At 41.0% G+C, this 25979-nt stretch overlaps 1 protein-coding gene across 6 annotated transcripts in view; it reads right to left on the reverse strand.

Annotated features, from left to right (window-relative positions):
• Positions 1–2126: 2126 nt before the first annotated feature.
• Positions 2127–25979, reverse strand: part of LOC129865930 (zeta-sarcoglycan-like) — a 47559-nt gene continuing 23706 nt past the window's right edge. For 4 of the 6 annotated variants that reach the window (XM_055939014.1, XM_055939013.1, XM_055939012.1 and 1 more), the window contains 5 exons: positions 25799–25886; positions 21474–21596; positions 21205–21277; positions 15610–15733; positions 2127–2828 (listed from right to left, as the gene is read on the reverse strand). In XM_055939014.1, the coding sequence (XP_055794989.1) occupies positions 2634–2828; positions 15610–15733; positions 21205–21277; positions 21474–21596; positions 25799–25886 (603 nt within the window). In that variant the 3' untranslated portion in view covers positions 2127–2633. Of the gene's footprint in view, positions 2829–11996; positions 13502–13822; positions 13904–15609; positions 15734–21204; positions 21278–21473; positions 21597–25798; positions 25887–25979 lie in introns of those variants that run through there. The other 2 variants (XR_008761437.1, XM_055939016.1) reach the window with 2 other exon arrangements.

The following is a 25979-nucleotide window of genomic DNA, read 5'->3' on the forward strand; positions in this document are numbered from 1 at the left end:
AGGTTAAGGGCAGTCATGGACTAAATGTTAAGAGGAGCTGTGGTGATTCATTTGTTATTAAAATACCTTGATAGAAAATGACTCAGTTAAAAGTAAAAGTCACCCAGTAAAATACTACTTGAGTAATAGTCTAAAAGTATTTAGTTTTAAATATACTTAAGTATCAAAAGTGAATGTAGGTGCTAAAATATACTTAAGTATCATAAAATTAAAGTATAAATTGTTTCAAATTCCTTATATTAAGAAAACCAGACGGCACAATGTTATTTGTTTTTTGAATTTACGGATAGCCAGGGGCACACTCCAACACTTAGAAATGAAATAAACAAAGCATTTGTGTTTATTGAGTCCGCAAGGGTTGTTCTCTTGATGAGTGCGTGAATTGGACAATTTTCCTGTCCTGCTAAGCATTCAAAATGTAACGAGTGCTTTTGGGTGTCAAGGAAAATCTAAAAAGTACATATTTTTGAAGTAAAAGTAAAAGTTGTCCAAAATATAAATAGTAAAGTACAGATACCCCCCCCCCCCCCAAAAAGACTTAAGTAGTACTCTAAAGTATTTTTACTTAAGTACTTTACACCACTGAAAAGGAGATTCTCCAGGCTTAATCTGTGTCAGGGAAACCATCCCTATATGAAAATGATTAACCCATATTCTTCTCTAAACCATTTAGCTTTCTTATTGAGCATCATGTTATTTAGACCTGTACAGAAACCAAGTAAAGTGTAAATTCATAAACTATCAAATAATAGGTCAAACTAAATGTTTTTGTATTTACCAGTACCATTATAAATCTTTATCAAACATGTTTTAGTTTAAAGTACAGTACATGGAACATTGAAAACATAACATTTGAAATTATTACACTTTTAAGACAATGGAAAATACAGCAATACCCATCAAGCATTTATGAAAAACAAACGTTGAAAATTCTAGACTTTGAAAAAATAAATGGCAAAATTTGCGCGTTAACTAGTGTGATACAAACTGCCTTTTTCAAACTTCATCTAGGAGATCATCTTCTCAAACATTTTTTCAATCACGTGTTTTCCATAGCAAAGGTGCCTGTGTTTCATCTCTCCCCCAGTTCTCTTCTTTCCTTTACAGTGTACTGTATATATATATATATATATATATATATATATATATATATATATATATCATGATTAGTCTGTCATATCACTGTCATTGAATCCAGTATAGGAAAAAAAAATACAGTACAAAAATAAAACGTTGTCCTCTAGGCTCAGCTGTTCTGAAACATGGGCCCAGTCCAGAAACAACCCATAGCGCCTTCACTCTAACCCATAGCCCCTTTACTCTAGGCACTCATGTATATCTGAAAGTATTGGATATGTAACGGTCCTGACCTGTTTTATGTTGTTTTTGTATGTGTAATTGGTCAGGGCGTTAGTTTTGGGTGGGCAGTCTATGTTATCTGTTTCTATGTTGGTTTTGGTTGCCTGGTATGGCTCTTAATTAGAGGCAGGTGTTTTGCGTTCTCCTCTAATTAAGAGTCATATTTAGGTAGGGTGTTCTCACTGTTTGTTTGTGGGTGATTGTCTCCTGTGTCTGTGTCGATGTTACACCATACGGGATTGTTTCGGTTTGTTCGTGCGTTTTTGTAGTAAGTACTTGTTCGTTCGTTCTGCGTGTGTTATGTCAGTTCGTCGTACTAGTCTGTCTATTTTCGTTTTGTTATTTTGTTAGTTTATTCAAGTATAGTTTGTTTCGTTTTTTCATTTAAATAAAACTCATCATGTTTTCACAACCCGCTGCGCCTTGGCTCGATCACTACTCCTCCTCTTCTTCTTCTTATGAAGAGAGAGAGGAACGCCGTTACAGAATCACCCACAAACAAACAGTGAGAACACCCTACCTAAATATGACTCTTAATTAGAGGAGAACGCAAAACACCTGCCTCTAATTAAGAGCCATACCAGGCAACCAAAACCAACATAGAAACAGATAACATAGACTGCCCACCCAAAACTAACGCCCTGACCAATTACACATACAAAAACAACATAAAACAGGTCAGGACCGTTACAGGATAGGGCATTCATGTGCTTGTGGGAAGTGGGAAACTTGGTAGTCCTATATTCAACACGATTGTGTTCAAATGCTTTTGGAGTCGGAAAAATTCTTTAATCAATAATATTTTAGCTAAACGTTGCTAACATTACAGTTAGCTAGCTTGCTTAACATTTAAAATATGGTCTAACAAGTTGCATTATCCATATTGATACATTTGCAAAAGTTCCAAAACCGATTTGTTGTCATCTTTTGGTTGAAAATGTGAAAGGTCAGTGGTGAAAGGTCAAAGGTGAACTTGGCACCTCGGGTAAAAACATTTTAGTTCAAGTGAAACTTCCCAGTGGGAACTCCAAACTTCTGATAACTCCAACAGCACGTGAAGCATTAGTACCATGGTAGTAGGTCCAACTTGCCCTCTGATAGGCTGAGTGAAATGTTAGCCCTATTGCTTATACTTGTCAGGTCTACGTCAAGTCAGAGCTAGGTGCTAGTGTTCTGGATGGGGCCAAGGACTCTCCACTTTCGTTGTTTTGCTGTTATTGATGCTGGAGCAGCAGTGAGCATCACAGCCAAGGTGGTGGAAGACTGTTCTTATATCAGTTCCAGAGACAGACGCTGCTTGTGGAATAGCAGCTGGAGCTGCTGCCGGCGGGGGAGAAGTACAGCTTGCCATCGGGGCAGATGCACAGCTCGTACACAGTCTGTTTCTTGGAAGCTGCGTCTGAGGACGGGGAGTAGACACCAAGTGGAAGAAAGCTCCCCAGTCGGATCGTGTTTGCATCTAAAAAGATCTGATTGGAAAATAGAATCAGGAATTGATGTTTTGTCTAGCCTAAAGCAATGATACATTTTCTGAAAGGTATATTCATACCAATTCAATTAAATAATGATATGTGAATGGGGGTGATTTGAGTGCATTGGGAATAGGGGAGACCCGGTACAACTGTAACAGGCTAAATGACTCAAATTAGAAATCACTTAGACAGCTGTTATTCAATGTGCCAATGCTTGGTTAGTGTCTCTACATGTCTATTATATGTTTTTGAAGTGCATCTATATATTTGTTTTTATTATTGTATTTATTGACCACCTTTATTTTTGCACATTTGTGGCCTGCTGGAGGTCATTTTGCAGGGCGCTGGCAGTGCACCTCCTTGCACAAAGGCGGAGGTAGCGGTCCTGCTGCTGGGTTGTTGCCCTCCTACGGCCTCCTCCACGTCTCCTGATGTACTGGCCTGTCTCCTGGTAGCGCCTCCATGCTCTGGACACTACGTTGACAGACACAGCAAACCTTTTTGCCACAGCTCGCATTGATGTGCCATTCTGGACGAACTGCACTACCTGAGCCACTTGTGTGGGTTGTAGACTCCGTCTCATGCTACCACTAGAGTGAGAGCACCGCCAGCATTCAAAAGTGACCAAAACATCAGCCAGGAAGCATAGGAAGTGAGAAGTGGTCTGTGATCACCACCTGCAGAATCACTCCTTTTTTGGGGTGTCTTGCTAATTGCCTATAATTTCCACCTTTTGTCTATTCCATTTGCACAACAGCATGTGAAATGTATTGTCAATCAGTGTTGCTTCCTAAGTGGACAGTTTGATTTCACAGAAGTGTGATTGACTTGGAGTTACATTGTGTTGTTTAAGTGTTCCCTTTATTTTTTTGAGCAGTGTATATTTTTTTTTAAATTACACGTACAAAAGTCTTGATAATTTGAAAATATTTAATGCACCTGTTTAAAAAAGGGTCAAATAAATGGAAACTATATACATATTAGATGGGCATAAGCCATTTGTTACTCTTTTTTTGACACAAAATACAGTCGTCTCTAAGTATTGTGTCATTACCACGACGACAAGCACATTACATGATAATGTTTTTTCAAAAGTGTGTTGTCTTGGTTACCATGGATATGAATAGTGACAGTGGAGAACATGGATGTCATGGAGGGAGATACAAATGTTAATGCTGGGAAATAATAAAAACATAAAAGGTAAATATGACTTGAAAAGAAAGGTATATAAAATCGAGCACACAGCCATGCAATCTCCATAGACAAACATTGGCAGTAGAATGGTCTTACTGAAGAGCTCAGTGGCACTGTCATAGGATGTCACCTTTCCAAAAAGTCAGTTAGTCAAATTTCAGTCTTGCTAAAACTGCCCCGGTCAAATGTAAGTGCTGTTATTATGAAGTGGAAACGTCTAGGAGCAACAACGGCTCAGCCGCCAAGTGGTAGGCCACACAAGCTCACAGAACAGGACCACCACTGAAGCGCGTATCAAATCACCTGTCCTCGGTTGCAACACTCACTACCGAGTTCCAAACTGCCTCTGGAAGCAACGTCGGCACAATAACTGTTCGTCGGGAGCTTCATGAAATGGGTTTCCATGGCCGAGCAGCCGCACACAAGCCTAAGATCACCAAGTGCAATACCAAGCGTCTGCTGGAGTAGTGTAAAGCTAGCCGCCGTTGGATTCTGGAGCAGTGGTGAATGAATCACGCGTCACTATCTGTCAGTCCGACGGACGAATCTGGGTTTGGCGGATGCCATGAAGAACTCTACCTGCCCAAATGCATAGTGCCAACTGTAAAGTTTGATGGAAGAGGAATAATGGTCTGGGGTTGGTTTTCATGGTTCCCTTAGTTCCAGTGAAGGGAAACCTTAACGCTACAGCATACATACAATGACATTCTAGACGATTCTGTGCTTCCAACTTTGTGGCAACAGTTTGGGGAAGGCCCTTTCCTGTTTCAGCATGACAATGCCCCCATGCACAAAGCGATGTCTATACAGAAATGGTTTGTCGAAATCGGTGTGGAAGAACTTGACTGGCCTGCACAGAGCCCTGACCTCAACCCCATCGAACACCTTTGGGATGAATTGGAACGCCGACTGTGAGCCAGGCCTAGTTGCCCAACATCAGTGCCCGACCTCACTAATGCTCTCGTGGCTGAATAGAGCCAAAGTTCTGTAGCAATGTTCCAACATCTAGTGGAAACCCTTCCCAGAAAAGCGGAGGCTGTTATAGCAGCAAAGGGGGGGACCAACTTCATACTAATGCTCATGATTTTGGAATGAGATGTTCGACGAGCAAGTGTCCACGTACTTTTGGTCATGTAGTGTATACAAACAAAATCAACCAAGATCCTATAAGATACCAGGAGTATCTTTAAGAAACATAAAGAAAGATAACTCGTGAGAAAAGAAAGAGGTGAACTGAAACCCATTTCACAACTTTCCCAGCGAAAACCCCCCCCCCAAAAAAACAAATAAATAGAACATCAACTATCCATAAAGCATGGTTATAGAGTCATGCCTGTCAAGGAACACACCACCACACTCACCTGAAGTCTTACAGCTACAGAATGATGCCTTGCCTGCCCCTCAAATGACTCCATATCTATGTGAATGTATTGGCCCACAGACCGTAATAATTCACCAAACAGAGGCAGACAAAGCACAACCTTCCACTTCACCACAGGCATCTCCAATACATTACATACACGAGGGACTGATTGGAAAGTGTTGTGAAATATGATGAAGACCCTTACCCTGGTATTATTATTTTATTTATTTAACCTTTATTTAACGAGGCAAGTCAGTTAAGAACCAATTCTTATTTACAACGACGCCTTCACCGGCCAAACCCGGACGACGCTGGGCCAAACCCGGACGACGCTGGGCCAAACCCGGACGACGCTGGGCCAAACCCGGACGACGCTGGGCCAAACCCGGACGACGCTGGGCCAAACCCGGACGACGCTGGGCCAAACCCGGACGACGCTGGGCCAAACCCGGACGACGCTGGGCCAAACCCGGACGACGCTGGGCCAAACCCGGACGACGCTGGGCCAAACACGGACGACGCTGGGCCAAACCCGGACGACGCTGGGCCAAACACGGACGACGCTGGGCCAAACACGGACGACGCTGGGCCAAACACGGACGACGCTGGGCCAAACACGGACGACGCTGGGCCAAACACGGACGACGCTGGGCCAAACCCGGACGACGCTGGGCCAATTGTGCGCCGCTCTATGGGACTCCCAATCACGGCCGGTTGTGATACAGCCTGGATTCAAACCAGGGTGTCTGTAGTGACGCCTCAAGCACTGAGATCCAGTGCCTTAGACCGCTGCGTCACTCGGGAGCCCATTGTACAAGATGTTGATGCGGAGAGCTGTGCTCGAGTCAATACGATGAATCGTGTAGGAGCCAACCGATTATTTTGGCCAATGAGAGAGGACATTGTATGGTACCAACCAGAGAATGTGCTTGGGCTTGTCCCCGAGCCTCATCCAGTGACATAACAGCATATGATGCTTGATGACGCAATCTGGGAGGAAATTTGGTCTTTCGTTAAGCAATAGAGAGCATTAAGGGCAAAACCTAATCTTGATCTTAATCTTAATCTTGCACACACCTGTTTTACAAGTCTGAATTAATAGACTGCAGCCAGTGAACAATAATGTGTTTCATGTCAACCAGTGTTTCCAACCTTGTACATGTATTTCGGGCCTAATGCATTGAATCCCAAAATTGTTCTAAAATATGCTTTAAAGTAAATGAGGCAATGTGTCTTTGTTTTTTGATGTTTTCGAATGGTGTGTTCTATATCTTCAATAAAATGAAACATGTACAACTGTGACATTAAAATGTTTAATGATGTTCTTTCATCAGTTGTTTTATATGGAATGTCATTTCTACCACATTGTCATTAACACAACGCTAAGTCATTACCATCATGGTACATATTTTTGAGGAAAAAGTGTATTAAATTACAATTGATATTGATGATTTTTCTCATATGTGAACCCTATATGCTTGTTCTTAAGATAATTCCTAACATAATGTCAAATATTGAGATTTTGCTGTGGTAAATAGATGGTTCATCAAGGCATATATGGACATTTAAACATGACAATGATGAATACATATAATTAATAAAACTTCAAATAGTGTTTTTAAAATAAAAAATACCTTAGCCACAATTTCTGTAATTTCCTTTTCAACTAAAATAGCCAATTTTATGACGTGGTGGTAATGACATTTCCCCTCAGGTATTTGGCGAAAACGATAAAAATCTTTATATTCTAAAATAGTATGGTCTCAGACACTATTAGATCTTGTTTCCAGATGGATGTAACGGTCCTGACCTGTTTTATGTTGTTTTTTGTATGTGATTAGGTCAGGGCATGTGTTTTGGGTGGGCAGTCTATGTTATCTGTTTCTATGTTGGTTTTGGTTGCCTGGTATGGCTCTTAATTAGAGGCAGGTGTTTTGCATTCTCCTCTAATTAAGAGTCATATTTAGGTAGGGTGTTCTCACTGTTTGTTGGTGGGTGATTGTCTTCCGTGTTTGTGTTATGTTTGCACCATACGGAACTGTATACGGTTTGTTCGGTTTATGTAGTCTGTTTCCTATTCGTGCGTTCTTCTTGTTTCATGTAAGTTCGTCGTCTAGGTCTGTATTCACCGTTTTGTTAGTTTATTCAAGTTCGTGTGTTTTCGTTAATAAATATGTGCTCAAACTTCGCTGCGCCTTGGCTCGATCACTACACCTCCTCTTCTTATGAAGAGAGAGAGGAACGCCATTACAATGGAGTGAAGAAAATATTCAGACAGATAAAAAATCATTTCAAGAGGTTTCATTTTCAAAAACATTCAACATGCAAAATCCACCTAATATCAAATTGCACATATTTACATCAAATTTGCCAGTGCAACTAAGATAATACCTTGTAAAAAAAAAACATTTTTAACACTAAAGTTAAATAAAATATTTACACAAACCAGCGAACGAGAAAGCGAACGGCCATTGTCAATGTGATAAGGTAATTTTGTAGCCTACAATGGAAAAGTTATTTTATGTTTCCATCAACTACAAAAAAACGGTCCAAATCAATAATTCCACAGTGTCCTTTTTGTCTTGATAAACTCACAATGATTGTCCAAAACACTGCAGCTATCGATTGTCCCAGCTGATCATCATCACCTATGGTTTAGTTATAATCTATAAGCTACCTGACTTGCAAGGAGTAGGTTATTTGATGCGAACCTAGAATAATAACTTTTCCATTGTAGGCTCCAAAATTACATTATCACATTGTAAGTAGGCCTTTAATGTCGTGGGTGAAAACTTTAATACGTGGGTGAAAACTGTTTGCTGCTGTAGAATGCAGTTGTCTGAATAAAGTATGCTGAAATCCTTATTGTGAAATATAGTCCCCAAATGAAAACAACATAATGACACAATTTAGGAAATACGATTGTAACTAAAACGGTTCTGATCGGGTGGAACATAATCTAGTAATTTATTTTCATCTGAAATGTCACCTGTAGAACTTTTCAGTTAGATTTTTAAGTTCTGCACCTGGGATACAGTATTTTCATTACTTGGTTTCCTGAGAAATGCATTGAAAGAGAAAAATGAAACTAACCAATGAGGTGTTATAGATATGTCTGTCAATTTGTGACGCTTCTAACTTATGATGCACTAATATAATAGTTCGTAATCGACCTAGTCTCGCTTTCGTTTAGCTGGTTGTTGCATAGGATTGCGTCTGCTTGTGTGTAACGTAGACTAAGGAAGTCAGGAAGCGTTAGTGAATTTAGTAATAATGAACATGGCGCGACACAAACCAAGCGTAACGCCTGACATAGAAACATAAACAATACTACCTGATGACTGATAACAAGAGTGCTATATAATGGGTAAGTAATCAATGGAGCAATGAAGTCCAGGTGTGACTGATGATGAGACGCAGGGTGTGCGTAATGATGGTTGTCAGGTGTGGGTAAAGATGGGTTGCCAGGACCGGTGGTTAGTAGACCGGTGACATGGAGCCCAGGAGCAGAGTTGAGTTGGATTGGATTTGACAGTGTGTCTATATCTGTCGCCTGTGCAATGCAGAGCTCTCCTCTAAATGAAGGAATGCACCAAGCCACATGCACTAAATATCGTCAAAATTAAATGTAAGGTTTTAGTGGCTTTACAATATCTACAGAAAATCTACACCTTCTTTGGATTTCTTCACATTTAATTGTGTTACAAAGTGGATTAAACATGGATTAAATTGTGCTTTTCTTTCTGTCAAAGATCTACACCAAATACTCAGTAATGTCAAATTGGAAGAAAAAATCATATTTTTTTTTTTTATATGAATGGAAAATAAAACACAAATAAAACTTGATTAGATAAGTATTCACCCCCCCTGAATCAATACAATACCTCTAGGGCCTATTTATTGCCTTACCTCCCTACATTTGCACATGTAACAGTATAACTTTACGGCGTCCCCTCGACCCGACACAGGCGCGAACCAGGGACCCTCTGCACACATCAACAACGGTTGCCCACGAAGCATCGTTACCCATCGCTCCACAAAGGCCACGGCAAACCTACTTAAAGTCTCAGAGCAAGTGACGTAACTGATTGAAATGCTACTAGCGCGTACCCGCAAACTAGCTAGCCATTTCACATCCGTTACACTCACCCCCCTTTCAACCTCCTCCTTTTCCGCAGCAACCAGTGATCCGGGTCAACAGCATCAATGTAACAGTATAACTTTACGTCGTCCCCTCGCCCCGACACGGGCGCGAACCAGGGACCTTCTGCACACATCAAAAACAGTCACCCACAAAGCGTCGTTACCCATCGCTCCACAAAAGCTGCGGCCCTTGCAGAGCAAGGGGCAACCCTACTTAAAGTCTCAGAGCAAGTGACGTAACTGATTGAAATGCTACTAGCGCGTACCCGCTAACTAGCTAGCCATTTCACATCCGTTACACACACACTGTACATAGATTTTTCTTTTGTGTTATTGACTGTACGTTTATTTATGTGTAACTCTGTGTTGTTGTTTTTGTGGCACTGCTTTGCTTTATCTTGGCCAGGTTGCAGTTGTAAATGAGAACTTGTTCTCAACTGGCCTACCTGGTTAAATAAAGGTGAAATAAAATAAAAAAATCACTGAGTGGCGCAGAGGTCTAAGGCTCTGCATCTCAGTGCAAGAGGCATCACCACACTTCCTGGTTTGAATCCAGTCTGTATCACATCTGGCTGTGATTGGGAGTCCCATAGGGTGGTGCACAATTGGTCCAGTGTCATCCGGGGTAGGCTGTCATTGTAAATAAGAAATTGTTATTAACTGACTTGCCTGGTTAAATACATTTTTAAAGTGGTGACATCTGTAGTTTCCTTCCTGTCCTGCATATTTGATGTGTCTGGGTGGTTTAACGCATCATCTATAGCATACATTTAAATTGACCATGCTTAAAGATATATTCAATGTCAGATTGTCTATTGTTACCCATCTACCAATCACTGCCCTTTCGAAAAGCTCCCTGGTCTTTGTAGTAAAATCTGTGTTTAAAATTCAATACTTGACTGAAGGACCTTCCAGATGTTATATGTATGGTGGACAGAGGAAGGGCTAGTCATTCAAACCTTATTATTTCACAGAGAATGAGTCCATATGATTTGTTAAACCAAATTTGACTTCTGAACTAATTTAGGCTTGCCTAAACAAAGGGGGGTGAATACTTATGCAACAACTATATTTTAGTTAATTTTTTAAAATTAATTTGTAACATTTTGTAGAATTTTCGTTTCACTTTGACATTATGTAGTATTTTGTGTAGACCAATAACGAAACATGACAATTAAATACATTTCAATCCCACTTTGTAAAGCAACAAAATGATAAATAAGTTCAAGGGGGTGTCATGCCAAATACTATCCCCCGGCCATAAAAGTGTCCCCCTCCGCGTCACAATGGGATTCAATAAACTATTAGCGTCTGTTGCTATATCAACGGTGTGATGACCTAATGATTAGAATTTTGGAGATCATTACAGCCTAAAACGACGTTCTTTTCATCATCGCTATTCAAACAAGGCAGATTTCCGTGACAATTTCACTGTTTAAACAAGTTGTGTTTAGCTAATAAAATTAAAACATTACTTCGAAAATACTTTTGGTTACCTTGTTAACATTACAACATGAAATCCATGTCTTAAACGTTGCTACGTTTTGGGAAATGGTAAAGAAAACGTGTAATCTACTTGACACATTAAAGTGTCATTACCTTACAGATCACAAAGTCAGCTAATTCCCACTCCATTCATATGTAAATCCATTTGATTCATACACTTGCATGTCTGGCCGTCATGTTTTTATTTTAACCTGCCCTTCCCTTATCTACACTGAAAAAATATAATTTCAGTAGTGCTCTAATATGATTCATTTTTGTTCTATCTCTCATAACTCATCACTACACCCTAGTGGTTGAATATATATGTATCTGTTGTAGCTCCTTGGATACAATAATGAATCATGTGGAACAAATAAATACCATCAAAGGATACCTTAGAACTTACAATGAACACTTTGTGAAACAGCTGTGAAAACCAAGCAGGCACTATTTTAAACTTTGATATTTTTTGGTACAGTTGTGTCATTCATTTATTTTCACATATTGTTTGTACACTCACATGGCAATCATAGACTAAAATACAGAATTCTGGTGTGTGGAATATAGAGGAAGGTGCAGTGGCAGAACTAGTTGTATACATGGGGTGTCCAGGGGGTGTCCAGGGGGTGTCCGAGGCTACTTCAGGGGGTCTATAGACCATGGCAGAAAATTAGTGTGTAACCCTTACCTGGCATCTAAGGAGCATGAATGAATCCTATGATTGCTGATTAGAGGTAGACGTGATAATTCACTGAACCCGGAGTTCTTCAATGTGGCAGATAGTGTGGTCCAGAAGGGTCACTTCACTAGAATTCTTTAACATATTATGAATAGTCAGTGTCTCTATCTCTCTCTCTCACACACACACACACACACACACACACTGGAGAGACGTGGGTCACTCTGTTTTCATGAATTTATAATCTGGGTCTATAACTGTTGAACATCCAAAATATTTTCAGAAAATAAATCTCAAGCACTAAGAGGGTAAGATAGCATTTGCGTGTTACATCAATTGCATAGTTTATTTACAAAAAAAAAACTACATTTACAAAAAAAACACTGCAATTTGACATACCAGGTATCAAGCAGAAATGGACTCATCAATATTACAAACTTACAGTATCATATTTATGCTCATATATATTATGTTAACTAATAGCAAAGAAACGTTTTGGAATTGACCTAATCGAGACCAAATTAAATCTGTGTGACATGATACCCTTTGGATTTATCATTTTAGAATGTCAGTGTATTAGCTAGTACACAGTGTAGGTTTTAATCACGACCAGAGGGACCGTCTAAGTGACACATTATCCCTGGTAGATTTAAACCAGCATAATTCTGCTGTTCTGGTGAGAACTGGCTCAAATGTTTCACAAACTCCCCCATGTTGAGGGAGCGTGCCCTCCTTGACTCAACACTGAGAATTCCGAGGTGACTTAACCTGTCATCAACCATTGTCGTCCTAAGGTGGGTTTTAATCTGTTTTAGAGCTGAGAAGTTTCTCGCAAGAAGCACTGCTGACTGGTGTAACAACAGAAATCTTACAAAGTGGAAATAGCTCATGGAAGACCTCTTTATGAAGGTTCTAGGAACACAACAAAGTCAAGGAGAGCAGACGGTCTGTCCCTTCCACTTTTCTCTCTCCTATCAAGAAGCCGCTTTGTTTGATGAACCTCATGTTGAGGTCCTCTAAATTTGACTCAAAGGTCTGAGCAAAGGCAAACAGAGGCTCCTCATTCAATGCTGTACTCTGGGTTGAGAGACTGGACCTTGCATTATCTCGCAATTCTTCTTTGAAAAACACCTCTACAGCTCAGCTGTGAGACTGTCAAGCAGCTGATAAAAGATAGCTCTTTGGAAGCTCTCACCAACACTTTGGTCATTATTTTTCTGTCCTACAGTTCTCACCAATGAGTCGTGAAATCTTAAGCTTGGCTGTTTTGGTAAAAAATAATTTGTTCTTAACTGATTTGGCGAGTTATATAAACAGAGACAAATATCACTGTTGGGGAAACTAAAACTAGCTTCAGGTTTTTTTTACATGCAAATAGTTATCTGCTATTTTTTTATTTCCACTTCAACAGATGTTGACCCCAGCTAGGAGCGAAAGAGCCAGCGAGCTTTCCCAGGTCTCGCCTTCCTTTAAAAAAAAGACAAACCATTGGTGACAGAACATAACCTATGACATACATGCCTTGTTCCAGCGTTCATGACCTCGGGTCACTCAAGATGATCTCAGGAGAACCATGGGTGTTGATGATGTACAACATCCTCGTCATAAAACAACAAAAAATCTGTTTTTTGGTTCCAAACACCCTTTTAAATTGGTTACAGAAGGGAGTTTAGAGTTTAGCACGTACTCTTCCTTTACTGACCTTAACTGGTATTCCCACCACCCACTTGGTAAAGTGATCGGTCACCGTCAGACACCAGCTGTTGCCCTTCCTGGATTTCGTGAAGGGTCCGATGAGGTCCACCTCTAACAATTAAAAGTGTTAGAGAGAAGATTATTTTATTCTTACCCGAATCTGTGTCATACAGTCTGCACACGTTCATATTTGTAAGCATACTGGCGCACACACACACACACACACACACACACACACACACACACACACACACACACACACACACACACACACACACACACACACACACACACACACACACACACACACACACACACACACACACACACACACACACACACACACTCTAGAATATTGAACTCTGCTGTGGTCAAATAAAGCAACCATAACAAAACAACTTATCAGGGCAAAATATGAATTGGGACACTTACCGATCATGTGTCGTGGTGAAACAACTTTGATGGGCTTCAACTCCGGCGCCACAGTCTTCGCCCTCTCAAACTTCTGTCAGTCTAGACAGCAAAAAGTGACAACTTTAAACATTGTGTTCTCTCTGATATGATATTCACTGAAATCATAATAATTTCAGATATAATTGATAGACAAAAGGTTATTTCCCTTGCCCAGCTGTCCACCTCCTTGACAAATCCCCATCAGAAGAAGAGTTATGTTGATTTTGGCAATCATCCGCTTCACTCCGAAATGGCCAGCATGCATCTCGGTCAGCACGGCCTCCTTCTCCTCAGTTAAAAATCACCCTCCTGTGAGGCTGGCCATCCTTACCCCGTAGGTACATGTGATTGCCAAACAAGTCTCTCTGTGTGTCTGTCTAGTGAAGACACCTAGTTAACTAGTTAAGGGCAATTGGAATTACCATAATTGCTTACACTAATCAATTTGATTGATCAGGTTTAACTTATAGCTAGATACCTCAATATGATAGACATATAACTAAACCAGCAGAGGCTGCTGAGGGAAGGACGGCTCATAATAATGGCTGGAATGGAGTCAATGGAATGGCGTCAACATAGAAACCATGGAAACCAAGTGTTTGATGTGTTTTATTCAACATTGAAACCACGTGTTTGATACCACTCCATTTACGCCATTGCAGACATTATTATGAGCCGTCCTCCCCTCAGCAGCCTCCACTGAACTATATGTATAGCTAGCAACACGTAGATGACTAACTAGCTAGATGGAAAATGGTTGTTGAAAAATGGTTGTACATATGTAGTTAAATCCGTCCAGTTTCTCTAATAGAAGATAACTTCAAGTTCCTTGGTGTCCACATCACCAACAAACTAACATGGACCAAACACACCAAGACAGTCGTGAAGAGGGCACGACAAAACCTATTCCCCCTCAGGAGACTGAAAAGATTTTGGCATGGGTCCTCAGATCCTCAAAAGGTTCTACAGCTGCACCATCGAGAGTATCCTGACTGGTTGCATCACTGCCTGGTATGGCAACTACTCGGCCTCCGACCGCAAGGCACTACAGAGGGTAGTGCAAACGGCCCAGTACAGAGACACACACAACACTTTTTGACAGGGGGACTCTATTTGGTGTGAAAGGGGTATAGACTTTCAATAGGCACGTATATGGTAGGAGATAACTACAGATGGTTTATAGTGCATGTCTGTACCATACATTGACATGTCGAGTCCAAAACGGGAGGTAAAAAAAGAAGAAGTATTTTTCAGTCTTTTGTAGTATGGCTTTAAAGATAATGAAAATATGTTTGTCAAGTTAGTGTATTTTCTTCCAAATATCAGTTTCAAATCATAACACTGTTCAATTAACACACATTTTTACCATTAAAGATGGTGTTACAGCTGTCCCATAAAACGTTACAACTAAACCTGCTATTGAGGTTAATTGTAACATCAGGACCTTGCGTCTATATGCCAGATTTGTGAAAAGTCCACATTTAACACAGGTCTCTATTCTGTTCTATTAATTAGCCGACAAATGTATTTTGTTTGTGTGAAATATTAAAATATCTGAATCAAACCTTGTGAGGTTTTAAAAAACAACTCCGAAATCTGTTGTCCGCGGTCTCCCTTACAGTACCTTAACAGAACAACAAAAACTGACAATGAGACTTGAGGCTGTGGTAATGGGAATACCTTAAAACCATCTATAGACATAGTTATTTTTGATAGATGACGATATGTTAATCGAGGACCGTTGATTCTGTGCGTGACCTCCTCACCTCTCCCTCTGTTGACTGGAGTTCCAGGTCTTTCCGACACGCGGCCTTCAGTTTCCCCCTGGCTGCAGTGACCTCTACCCCTCTGGGAGCCTCCATGGTCAAGGCCCTTGTTGGAGACTCAAGCCTGACAAACACAACAACTTATTAATTTTTATTTATTTTTTTATTTTATTTCACCTTTATTTAACCAGGTAGGCAAATTGAGAACACGTTCTCATTTACAATTGCGACCTGGCCAAGATAAAGCAAAGCAGTTCGACACATACAACAACACATAGTTACACATGGAGTAGAACAAACATACAGTCAATAATACAGTGAAAAATAAGTCTATATACAATGTGAGCAAGTGAGGTGAGATAGGGGAGGTGAAGGCAAATAAAATATATTAATAAATAAAAATATAAAAAAAGGCCATGGTGGCGAAGTAAATACAATATAGCAAGTAAAAAAAACACTGGAATGGTTGGTTTGCAGTGGAAGAAGGTGCAAAGTAGAGATAGAAATAATGGGGTGCAAAGGAGGTAAAAGCATTTGTGTTCCACTTCATTTACCACTTCATTTTTCAAAATGATTATTTTGTTTTAATGTTTATTTTATAACCTGTTAAGATAAGATACAGTTTAGTCGTTCAAAGAATAGAGAGCAATTGGATCACATACATCTATGCTTAAAATTCCAATAGCAGTCATTCAAATAAATTGTGTTTTCTCAGAAAAACTCAATTTTGGCTCCTTCCGTGTCATGCTTGTCCAACTTCTAGGAAGATTTTAACACACTTAACGCCAAGATTTCCCCAAGTTTCACCATCATTGTAAAGCCCTAGTTATTTTGTTACTTTCGGATAGTAGTTTCTGAAGATTTTTACCTATTTAATATGATTAGTAATTCATTTACATTTGTCCCTCAGGTTTAAGTTCAACCCTGTAACGTGAACTGAACTCTGGTTTTAATACAGTAAAACATTTTTAATTTTTATTTTTCAAAAGAAACATTGAACATATACTAGTTCCATTTATGTTTTGAGGTTGGACTTTTAGCACGTTAGCACGTAGCATGGATTGGTGTCACCTCATTAGTCAGTATGTGTTACACCTATGCTGGTTGTCCATCTCGTTAGTGGGAAGGATTTTCGCCTGTGCTGGCCCAGGTGAGCTTTAAGAGTGTCTGGCCCAGTGCCACAGTTGTCTTGAACGATGTGGAAGGTCAACATCTTTAGTTTGGTGCTCCTGGTTTGATTGCTTGGAAAAACATTCCGTTGTCTCATTTTGATCCACCTTTTTGGTTTGCTTCCTGTCTTTGAGTGTGATGTGGGTTTTTCCTTTTGTTTGGCTCTACTTGGGAAAGTTGTGTGGGTGCTCACGGTGGCTGTCTTAAGTTCCAGTTGTTGTTGCTAGTCAACTTTCAGTGGACATCCCCCATGAGTGTCTTTCAGTACCCCCTCCTAAAACCACACCTGTTTTGTTTTGGTTGTTGTTCAGTTGCTCTGTTAGTTCCCCCTTCTGTTTCAGCAACATTTAGGGTTTTCTTGTTGGGGGGGAATGTAAACACAATCAAATCATAGAGTAAAGTCCGGTTGAGTTTGTTCCACTCTTTGACCGTTTTCTGGTGTTTTGTGGTGAACAAATGAGCACATCGAGCATCAAAGGTCAACGGTGTTACCCATAGATAGGCTAGAAACGTTTTAACACGTTTAAATATTGCTGTTAAACTTGCATTCAATGTCCCCTCCCTGTTGCACACAAACTACCTTCCATTCCCCTGTCACAAGGGGTGTATGGCTGATTTTTAAGGTGCAATCGTCAACCCTGTTACTGGTTTGTAATGAAGTTCAACATGCACTCTTTATGACCTAATGTTAAAATGTGTATAAATAGATAGATTGCCTTTTGGGTAGTGTATCTATTTGCTGTGTGGTGGTGGCGGTGGTGGTAGTAGTGTGGTAGTAGTGTAGTGGTAGCTGTGCTTTATGGTGGTAGCTGTATGGCAGTAGTAGTAGCTTTATGGTGGTAGCTGTATGGCAGTAGTAGTAGCTTTATGGTGGTAGCTGTATGGCAGTAGTGGTAGCTGTATGGTGGTAGCTGTATGGCAGTAGTAGTAGCTGTATGGTGGTAGCTGTATGGCAGTAGTAGTAGCTGTATGGTGGTAGCTGTATGGCAGTAGTAGTAGCTGTATGGTGGTAGCTGTATGGCGGTAAGAGGTTAGCATGTAATGGGGGTATGATATGTGCGTCTAACTTTCTCACTTTTATTCAGGGTTATCTGTAGTCATGGTAGCCTCTACATTAATGTAGAAATGTTTAGAAACATATTTTATTCTTATTTACAATAAACGTGACAACGAAATGACACCACATTCATTTCTATTGGGCACAAAATAATCTGAAACACAAACGCATCCAACACATTTTAGTCACAAGCTCGACGTAGACATTGCGTGCTATGAAAATGGGTCCGAAAACGAAGACGTTTTTACTACTTAATACACAAAGAAGTGAATATTTTTGGTCCCCTAAAATGGGGGACTATATATTAAAAAGTGCTGTAATTTCTAAATGGTTCATCCAATATGATAAAAAAAATAGCCTCAAATTAAAACTGACAGTCTGTACTTTAACCTCATAGCCATTGTTTGATTTCAAATCCAAACTTTTGGTGTATAAAGCCAAAATAATAAAAAATTGTACACTGTCCCAATAATTACGGCGCGTAGTGTAGACCAACATAACTACTGTGGCAAAATAGCACAAGCTAGCTGTGTTAGTATGACTTTTCTAACTGTACTATTTGAGATGTAAATTGAATATGTAGTATGCTTATTGGTCATAGTATGGATATAGTAAGTATGCCAAAAGTTCCCGGATGCTGTACTACATTCGCCAAAATACGAAGTATACACGCAATGGACACTATTTCTGTGCTTTTAGGGCCCATAATGCAATTCTTCAGAAAATGGGTGTGGCTTTACAATGTTCTCAGATTTGAAGAAAATAGCGGAAAATATGCAGCCGAAGTCCGACGAGAGCGGATACAAATTCGTTGCACTAACTAATTGAGACAAATGTTAAGAAAACGTTGAGCAATGTAATAAAGTAGTGACTTTGCAAATAAGTTACATTACACGTTATGTTGGCTGACAATTTGTTAGCTACGCTATCCTTACGAATCGCAAAGCATTTCATTACAGCAGTATGTACCAGGTATGTTAGCTACCTACTGTAACGTAAGTTGGCGACTAATACATCGAACTTACCAGTATATTTACTTTATGCTAAACTAACTATCCAACGTTTATTGACTTAATTATTCACGTCATTTTATAGCTTAGCTAAGTGGTATAGTCGTTCGGGTGCGTTCGTAAATTCGCTCTGGCTATCTACTCAGATTTCAGAGCACTCTCGTCTGACTGTGCCAGGCAGAGCGCAGAATAACTAATGAATTTATGAACGCTCAACACCCGTTGAATGTGTCTGGTGTCAGTAAACGTTGGCAAAAAAAAATCATAATTCAATTGTTCACCAGCAGCACAGTCACCAATGCTCTAGATAACATGAACACTGCATAACCAGCTCTGATAGGGCGAGTAAAATGGTCAGTGATATGTTCTCTCATTTGTGTCTGGAAGTAGTTAGCCAGTTAGCTTGGGTGCTTGTCTGCTGTTATTGTGAAGTCAGAACACTCGGATCAACCCTACTCCTCGGCCAGAGAGTCCAGTGTTCGCTCTGAACGCTCCGAGTGCGAAATGCCGTGAATTTACAAACGCCCCAGAGCACACTCTGGCACTCCAGATTGAAATTACGAACACACACAAAGTCTAGCTAATCATTTGTTACGCTAACAAGCCAGCAAGAGTTTGCATAGCAACAGCATCAACTTCCGGGAGACGGGCGAAACGCTAATACGCTCAACTGAAAGCACACCGTTTGTTTACAGTATACTAAAATGAACTAATAGTATGTAGTGTGTATATACTCATTAAGTATGTAGTATACAGTATGTTAGTATGAGGTATTCGAACACAGCTATAGTGTAATTTATCTTCCACTTTGCATGACCTCTGACTCTACTATTGATGACATGGTGTGTATTGCAGTGATGATGCTACTCCACGTTTTCTTCAGTAAATCCAACGAGCTCAAACTGACCCTAGTGTACTTGGCCATGATAGCCCATATCAATATGTCAAAAGAAAAGATCTTCCTCAAGATATAATTTTTAGATCGTTTTTTAAAAGTTACACTATAGGGAAGAAAATATGTTGCGAACTTGCATTTTATTATGAATTAAATAGGTCTGATTTTACACTAAATGTTTATTTTCAAATACATAATGAACAATGTAGGCAATATATTTCTCCCAATTAGCTAAATATTTTTCAGATTCTCCTTTTCAGATTCACTTCTGCGTGTGATTCTTTTTATTTTTTTATTTTTTAATAAATTTGATCCCCTTTTCTCCCCAATTTTCGTGGTATCCTATCGCTAGTAATTACTATCTTGTCTCATCGCTACAACTCCCGTACGGGCTCGGGAGAGACGAAGGTCGAAAGCCACGCGTCCTCCGAAGCACAACCCAACCAAGCCGCACTGCTTCTTAACACAGCGCGCCTCCAACCCGGAAGCCAGCCGCACCAATGTGTCGGAGGAAACACCGTGCACCTGGCCCCCTTGGTTAGCGCGCACTGCGCCTGGCCCGCCACATGAGTCGCTGGAGCGCGATGAGACAAGGATATCCCTACCGGCCAAACCCTCCCTAACCCGGACGACGCTAGCCCAATTGTGCGTCGCCCCATGGACCTCCCGGTCGCGGCCGGCTGCGACAGAGCCTGGGCGCGAACCCGAGACTCTGGTGGCGCAGCTAGTACTCTAGACCACTGCGCCACCCGGGAGGCCCTCTGCGTGTGATTCTACGTCTAAGATACGGTCTGGGATTTGGGAAGCTGTTCAACAGTAAATTAATTTCTTGCTAAATTACTATTGAACAGTGTTTGCTTTGGGCAATGTCATCAATATACAACTCACTACAGAGGAATTAGCTACCATAACACTTTTTCTGCCAACTTTAATCTGAATCTTCCCTGTAGAACCATGAAGATAGACTAAAAATACACTCATTATTGCTTGTTAATGGATTTACGGGGGCCACTGGCTCAGGCTAAGTGTATTTCGAGAGAAGGAACTGCCTTGTGAGTGTGATATGCATTTAATCCCACTCATTTTCATGAAAGCCTAATGTAATGCACTTATTTCCAAGTGGAACAACTGATAAATGAGTTTACGCTTGTGCAATTTTCATTATAGTGCATGTTTAATGAGAAATTGTATTTGTCAGGGTTTTGAATGAAAAGCTTAGACAATGAGGAATGCATGAACTACCAACAGTGCTGTTTAAAACGGTGGTGATAGAAAATGGGATGAATGGCACAACATTTAAATTAACAAGTAACTTATTGAACATTGAGTAATTATGCATAGTCATTTTAATTGAACATGTATATGACAGACAAACGCTTAATTCAGTATGTAAAATACCATGATAAAGCTTTTAAACAAAATAGTCCGAAATGTAAGAAGTTTAAATGTGAGCATAAACTTACTTCAGATCTTGATAGGCATCTGCCTGGATGTGTGGCGTTTCCACAGAGTGTCCAAAGACCTCTCCGTCTGAGCCTTTCCACAAAGAAAATCACAAATGCAATCAGGAGTGCTTTCATGATGTGAACTATGCCAGGGGTGACTGAGGTAAGTCACACAAAGCCAGATTTTACTGTTTCTAAGTGGCCTACTTTTCTGTATTCCTTGTGAAAGTGAGATGTTAGATTACTGTGTATAAACTGGACAGACTGGGCTCTGCAGCGTCTCTTACCAGTTACTCTGACTGTGTCTGTTCCTATGCTGATCTTCTTTTCATCTACAGAGAACAGCACCTTCCCTCCATCCCTGCTCCGCACCTCAAATCTCTGACACCGTGCTTCCACTGAATCTGGACCTGAGGAAAGACAAGCAGTAGTTGGCTGTGTGGTATCTATAGGGTTCTATATTCATTTCTACAGTGGAACTAACAATGGCACCAAAATAGTGCAATTTCTAACAGGGGCGAAGGAACTGCAAACCCGGGTACCCATTTGGTTGCTGCTACAACTGACTGTAGTCACTAACCAAAGCAATTTGGAATTTCAAAAGCCTTAATTTTCGGGTCAGCAGATAATGCTGGAGCACTATCACTCTAAGGTAGGTGCTCATAGCCTATCCAGTAGTCAATAAATCTCTTTATGGTTAATCCAAATAACTATGGTGCGCAATGACTGTGCATTTGAATTATTCTCCCCAAGTTCCATTTTATTTTGCCAAAATTTTCCCAAAATAGTGTTTTCTGCCTAATCGGACACCAGTTTACAAGTGAAGATCAAGCGTAAGGGGATGGCTGCCGTTTTATGGGCTCCTAACCAACTGGGCTATTTTGTTTTTTTTCGCGTTGTTTGTAACTTCTTTTGTACATAATGGTGCTGCGACTGTCTCTTAAGACTGAAAATAGCTTTTGGATATCAGAACAGCGATTACTCACCTCAAACTGGACAAAGATTTGTGCTTTAATGAGTCAGACGAGAAGGATATACTACTTCTCCGAGACCAAGCCCAAATCACCGTCATTCGTGTGAAAAATAAGAAGGAAATACAGGGGGCGGAGATCGGGGTGCTTTGTGAGAATTCATTGGGGAGTGGGTAACCCACCTCAACAATCCGTTTTATTGGCCAACGTGCAATCACTGGAGAATAAACTGGATGATCTCTATTTGAGAATTTCCTTCCAACGGGACATTAAACTGTAATATCTTATGTTTCACCGAGTCGTGGCTGTACGACGATATGGATAATCTACAGTTGGCTGGGTTGTCCGTGCATCGGCAGGACAGAACAGCTACGTCTGGTGGGGGTGTGTCTATTTTTTAAAAACAGCTGGTGCGCGATGTCTAATATTAAGGAAGTCTCGAGGTATTGCTCACCTGAGGTACAGTACCTCATTATAAGCTGTAGACCACACTATCTACCAAGAGAGTTTATCTATATTTTTCATAGCCGTCTATTTACCACCTCAAACCAATGCTGGCACTAAGACCGCACTCAACGAGCTGTATAAAGCCATAAGCAAACAAAAAAATGCTTATCCAGAAGCGGTGCTCCTAGTGGCCGGGGACAGTAATGCATCCAAACATTAATCTATTCTATGTCACGTGCAAACAGAGGGAAAAAAATCTAGACCACCTTTACTCCACACACAGAGACGCATACAAAGCTCTCCCTCGCCCTCCATTTGGCAAATCTGACCATAATTATATCCTCCTGATTCCTGCTTACAAGCAAAAACTAAAGCAGGGAGTACTAGTGACTCGCTCAATACGGAAGTTGTCAGATGATGCAGATGCTACGCTACAGGATTGTTTTGCTAGCACAGACTGGAATATGTTCCGGGATTCATCCAATGGCATTGAGGAGTATACCACCTCAGTCACCGGCTTCATCAATAAGTGTATCGACAACGTCATTCCCACAGTGGCCGTACGTAAATATCCCAACCAGAAGCCATGGATTACAGGCAACATCCGCACAGGGATAAAGGCTAGAGCTGCTGCTATCAAGGAACCGGACACTTATGAGAAATCCCACTGCCCTCAGACGAACCATCATACAGGCAAAGGGTCAATATAGGACTAAGATTGAATCCTACTACACAGGCTCTGACGCTCGTCGGCTGTGGCAGGGCTTGCAAACTATTCCGGACAACAAAGGGAAACCCAGCTGTGCGATGCCCAGTGACGCGAACTTAACAGACAAGCTAAATGGCTTTTATGAACGCTTCGAGGCAAGCATCACAGAAGCCTGCATGAGAGCACCAGCTGTTCCGGACGACTGTGTGATCACTATGTGATCACGCTCTCCGTAGCCGATGTGAGCAAGACCTTTAAACAGGTCAACATTCACAAGGCCACGGGCCAGATGGATTACCTGGACGTGTACTTGGAGCATGCGCGGACCAACTGGCAAGTTTCTTCACTAACATTTTCAATCTCTCCCTGACCGACTCTGTAATACCTACATGTTTCAAGCAGACCCTGGGACTAAACACCTTCCTCTGCAACTGGATCCTGGACTTCCTGATGTGCCGCTCCTTGGTGGTAAGGGTAGGCAACAACACATCTGCCAAGCTGATCCTCAACACAGGGCCCCTCTGGGGTGCGTGCTTAGTCCCCTCCTGTACTCCCTGTTCACCCACGACGGCGTGGCCAAGCACAACTCCAACACCATCATTAAGTTTGCTGACGACACAACAGTGGAAGGCCTGATCACAGACAACGATGAGACAGCCTATAGGGAGGAGGTCAGAGACCTGGCAGTGTGGTGTCAGGACAACAACTTCTCTCTCAACATGAGCAAGACAAAGGAGCTGATCGTGGACAACAGGAAAAGGAGGGCCGAACATGCCCCCATTCACATCGACAGGCTGCAGTGGAGCGGGTCGAGAGCTTAAAGTTCCTTGATGTCCACATCACCAACAAACTATCATGGTCAAAACAGACCAAGACAGTCGTGAAGAGGGCACAACAACACCTTTTTCCCCCTCAGGAGATTGAAAAGATTTGGTATGGTTCCCCAGATCCACATAGTTCTACAGCTGCACCATCTAGAACATCCTGACCGGTTGCATCACCGCCTGGAATTTTAACTGCTCGGTATCCGACCATAAGGCGCTACGGAGGGTAGTGCCTACGGCCCAGTGTATCACTGGGGCCAAGCTTCCTGCCATCCAGGACCTATATCCTAGGCATTGTCAGAGGAAGGCCCAAAAAAGTGTCAAAGAATACAGTCACCCAAGTCATAGACTGTTCTCTCTGCTACCCAAAGGCAAGCGGTGTCGGAGCACCATTTCTAAGTCCAAAAGGCTCCTTTAACAGCTTCTACCCCCCAAGCCATAAGACTGCTGAACAATTAATCAAATGGCCACCCGGACTATTCTCATTATTTACACCCCCCCTCCTTTGTTCTACTTGCTGCTTATTATCTATGCATAGTCACTTTACCCCTACCTACATGTACAAATTACCTCGACTAACCTGTACCACCACACATTGACTCGGTACTGGTACCCCCTGTGTAAATATCCTCATTACTGTTATTTTATTGTGTTACTTTTCATAAAAAATGTTTTACTTTAGTTTATTTCTTAAATATTTTCTTAACTCTTTCTTGAACTGCAGTGTTGGTTACGGGCTTGTAAGTAAGGTCTACACCTGTTTGTATTCGGCGCATGTGACAAATATTATTTGATTTGACAAAGTGTCACATCACTAGCCTTGATGAATCATCATCATCATCAATCCCAAACTTATGCTGGTGAAAATCAATAGCTATTAGTGTTAATAAGCATGTCATTTTGCTTTCAAACAGCCATTAATCATGTAAATGACTCTGGTAAATAGGCCTGACTGATGATTAAACTTGATGATAATGAGAAGAACCTATTTCACTTTTCATAAGTGCTTCAAAGGTTAATGACTCGAACACTTTGCTGTGACTCCTCCAGGCGAAGAAAGCAGATTCATAATGAGTAAAAGATCAACTTGATTAAAGTCATTGAATTGAGATCTATTCTGGAATTTACAGTAGAAGCCTGAGTCTTTGTGTCACGTTCTGACCATAGTTCTTGTGTGTTGTGCTTGTTTTAGTGTTGGTCAGGACGTGAGCTGGGTGGGCATTCTATGTTGTGTGTCTAGTTTGTCTGTTTCTATGTTTGGCCTAATATGGTTCTCAATCAGAGGCAGGTGTTTTGTGTTGTCTCTGATTGGGAATCATATATAGGTGGCTTGTTTTGTGTTGGAATTTTGTGGGTGGTTGTTTCCTGTCTTTGTGTTTTCTCTGCACCAGATAGGGCTGTATCGGTTTGCCACATTTTGTTATTTTGTATCGTGTAAGTGTTCACTGTTTATCGTTTTATTAAACATGTTGAGCACTGGCTACGCTGCGTGTTGGTCCGATCCCTGTTACACCTTCTCTTCTCGTGAAGAGGAGGAAGGCTGCCGTTACAGCATGCTAAATTGTGCTGCTGAAAAACACTAGTACATGTATCATTATTGTATCAAAATGGTTAGTCATCTGTTTTAAGTGATCAGGGAAACAATTCTGAACTTATCTAACCCACTGTCAGCTGTCCAGTGAGTTGGCCTTGGTCATTTCGAGCGTTTACAGTCACGTTTCTGTCCGACCGCACGACCAATGGGCTGGCCTAGAGGAAGCGTGAGAGAGAGGGGGGGGGGGGGGAGAAAGGAGCAGAGAAAGTGGGGATGTAAAAAGAGTGCAAAACATGAAAATACAAGTG

The sequence above is a fragment of the Salvelinus fontinalis genome, chromosome 11 (genome assembly GCF_029448725.1).
Source record: "Salvelinus fontinalis isolate EN_2023a chromosome 11, ASM2944872v1, whole genome shotgun sequence".
Taxonomy (NCBI): domain Eukaryota; kingdom Metazoa; phylum Chordata; class Actinopteri; order Salmoniformes; family Salmonidae; genus Salvelinus; species Salvelinus fontinalis.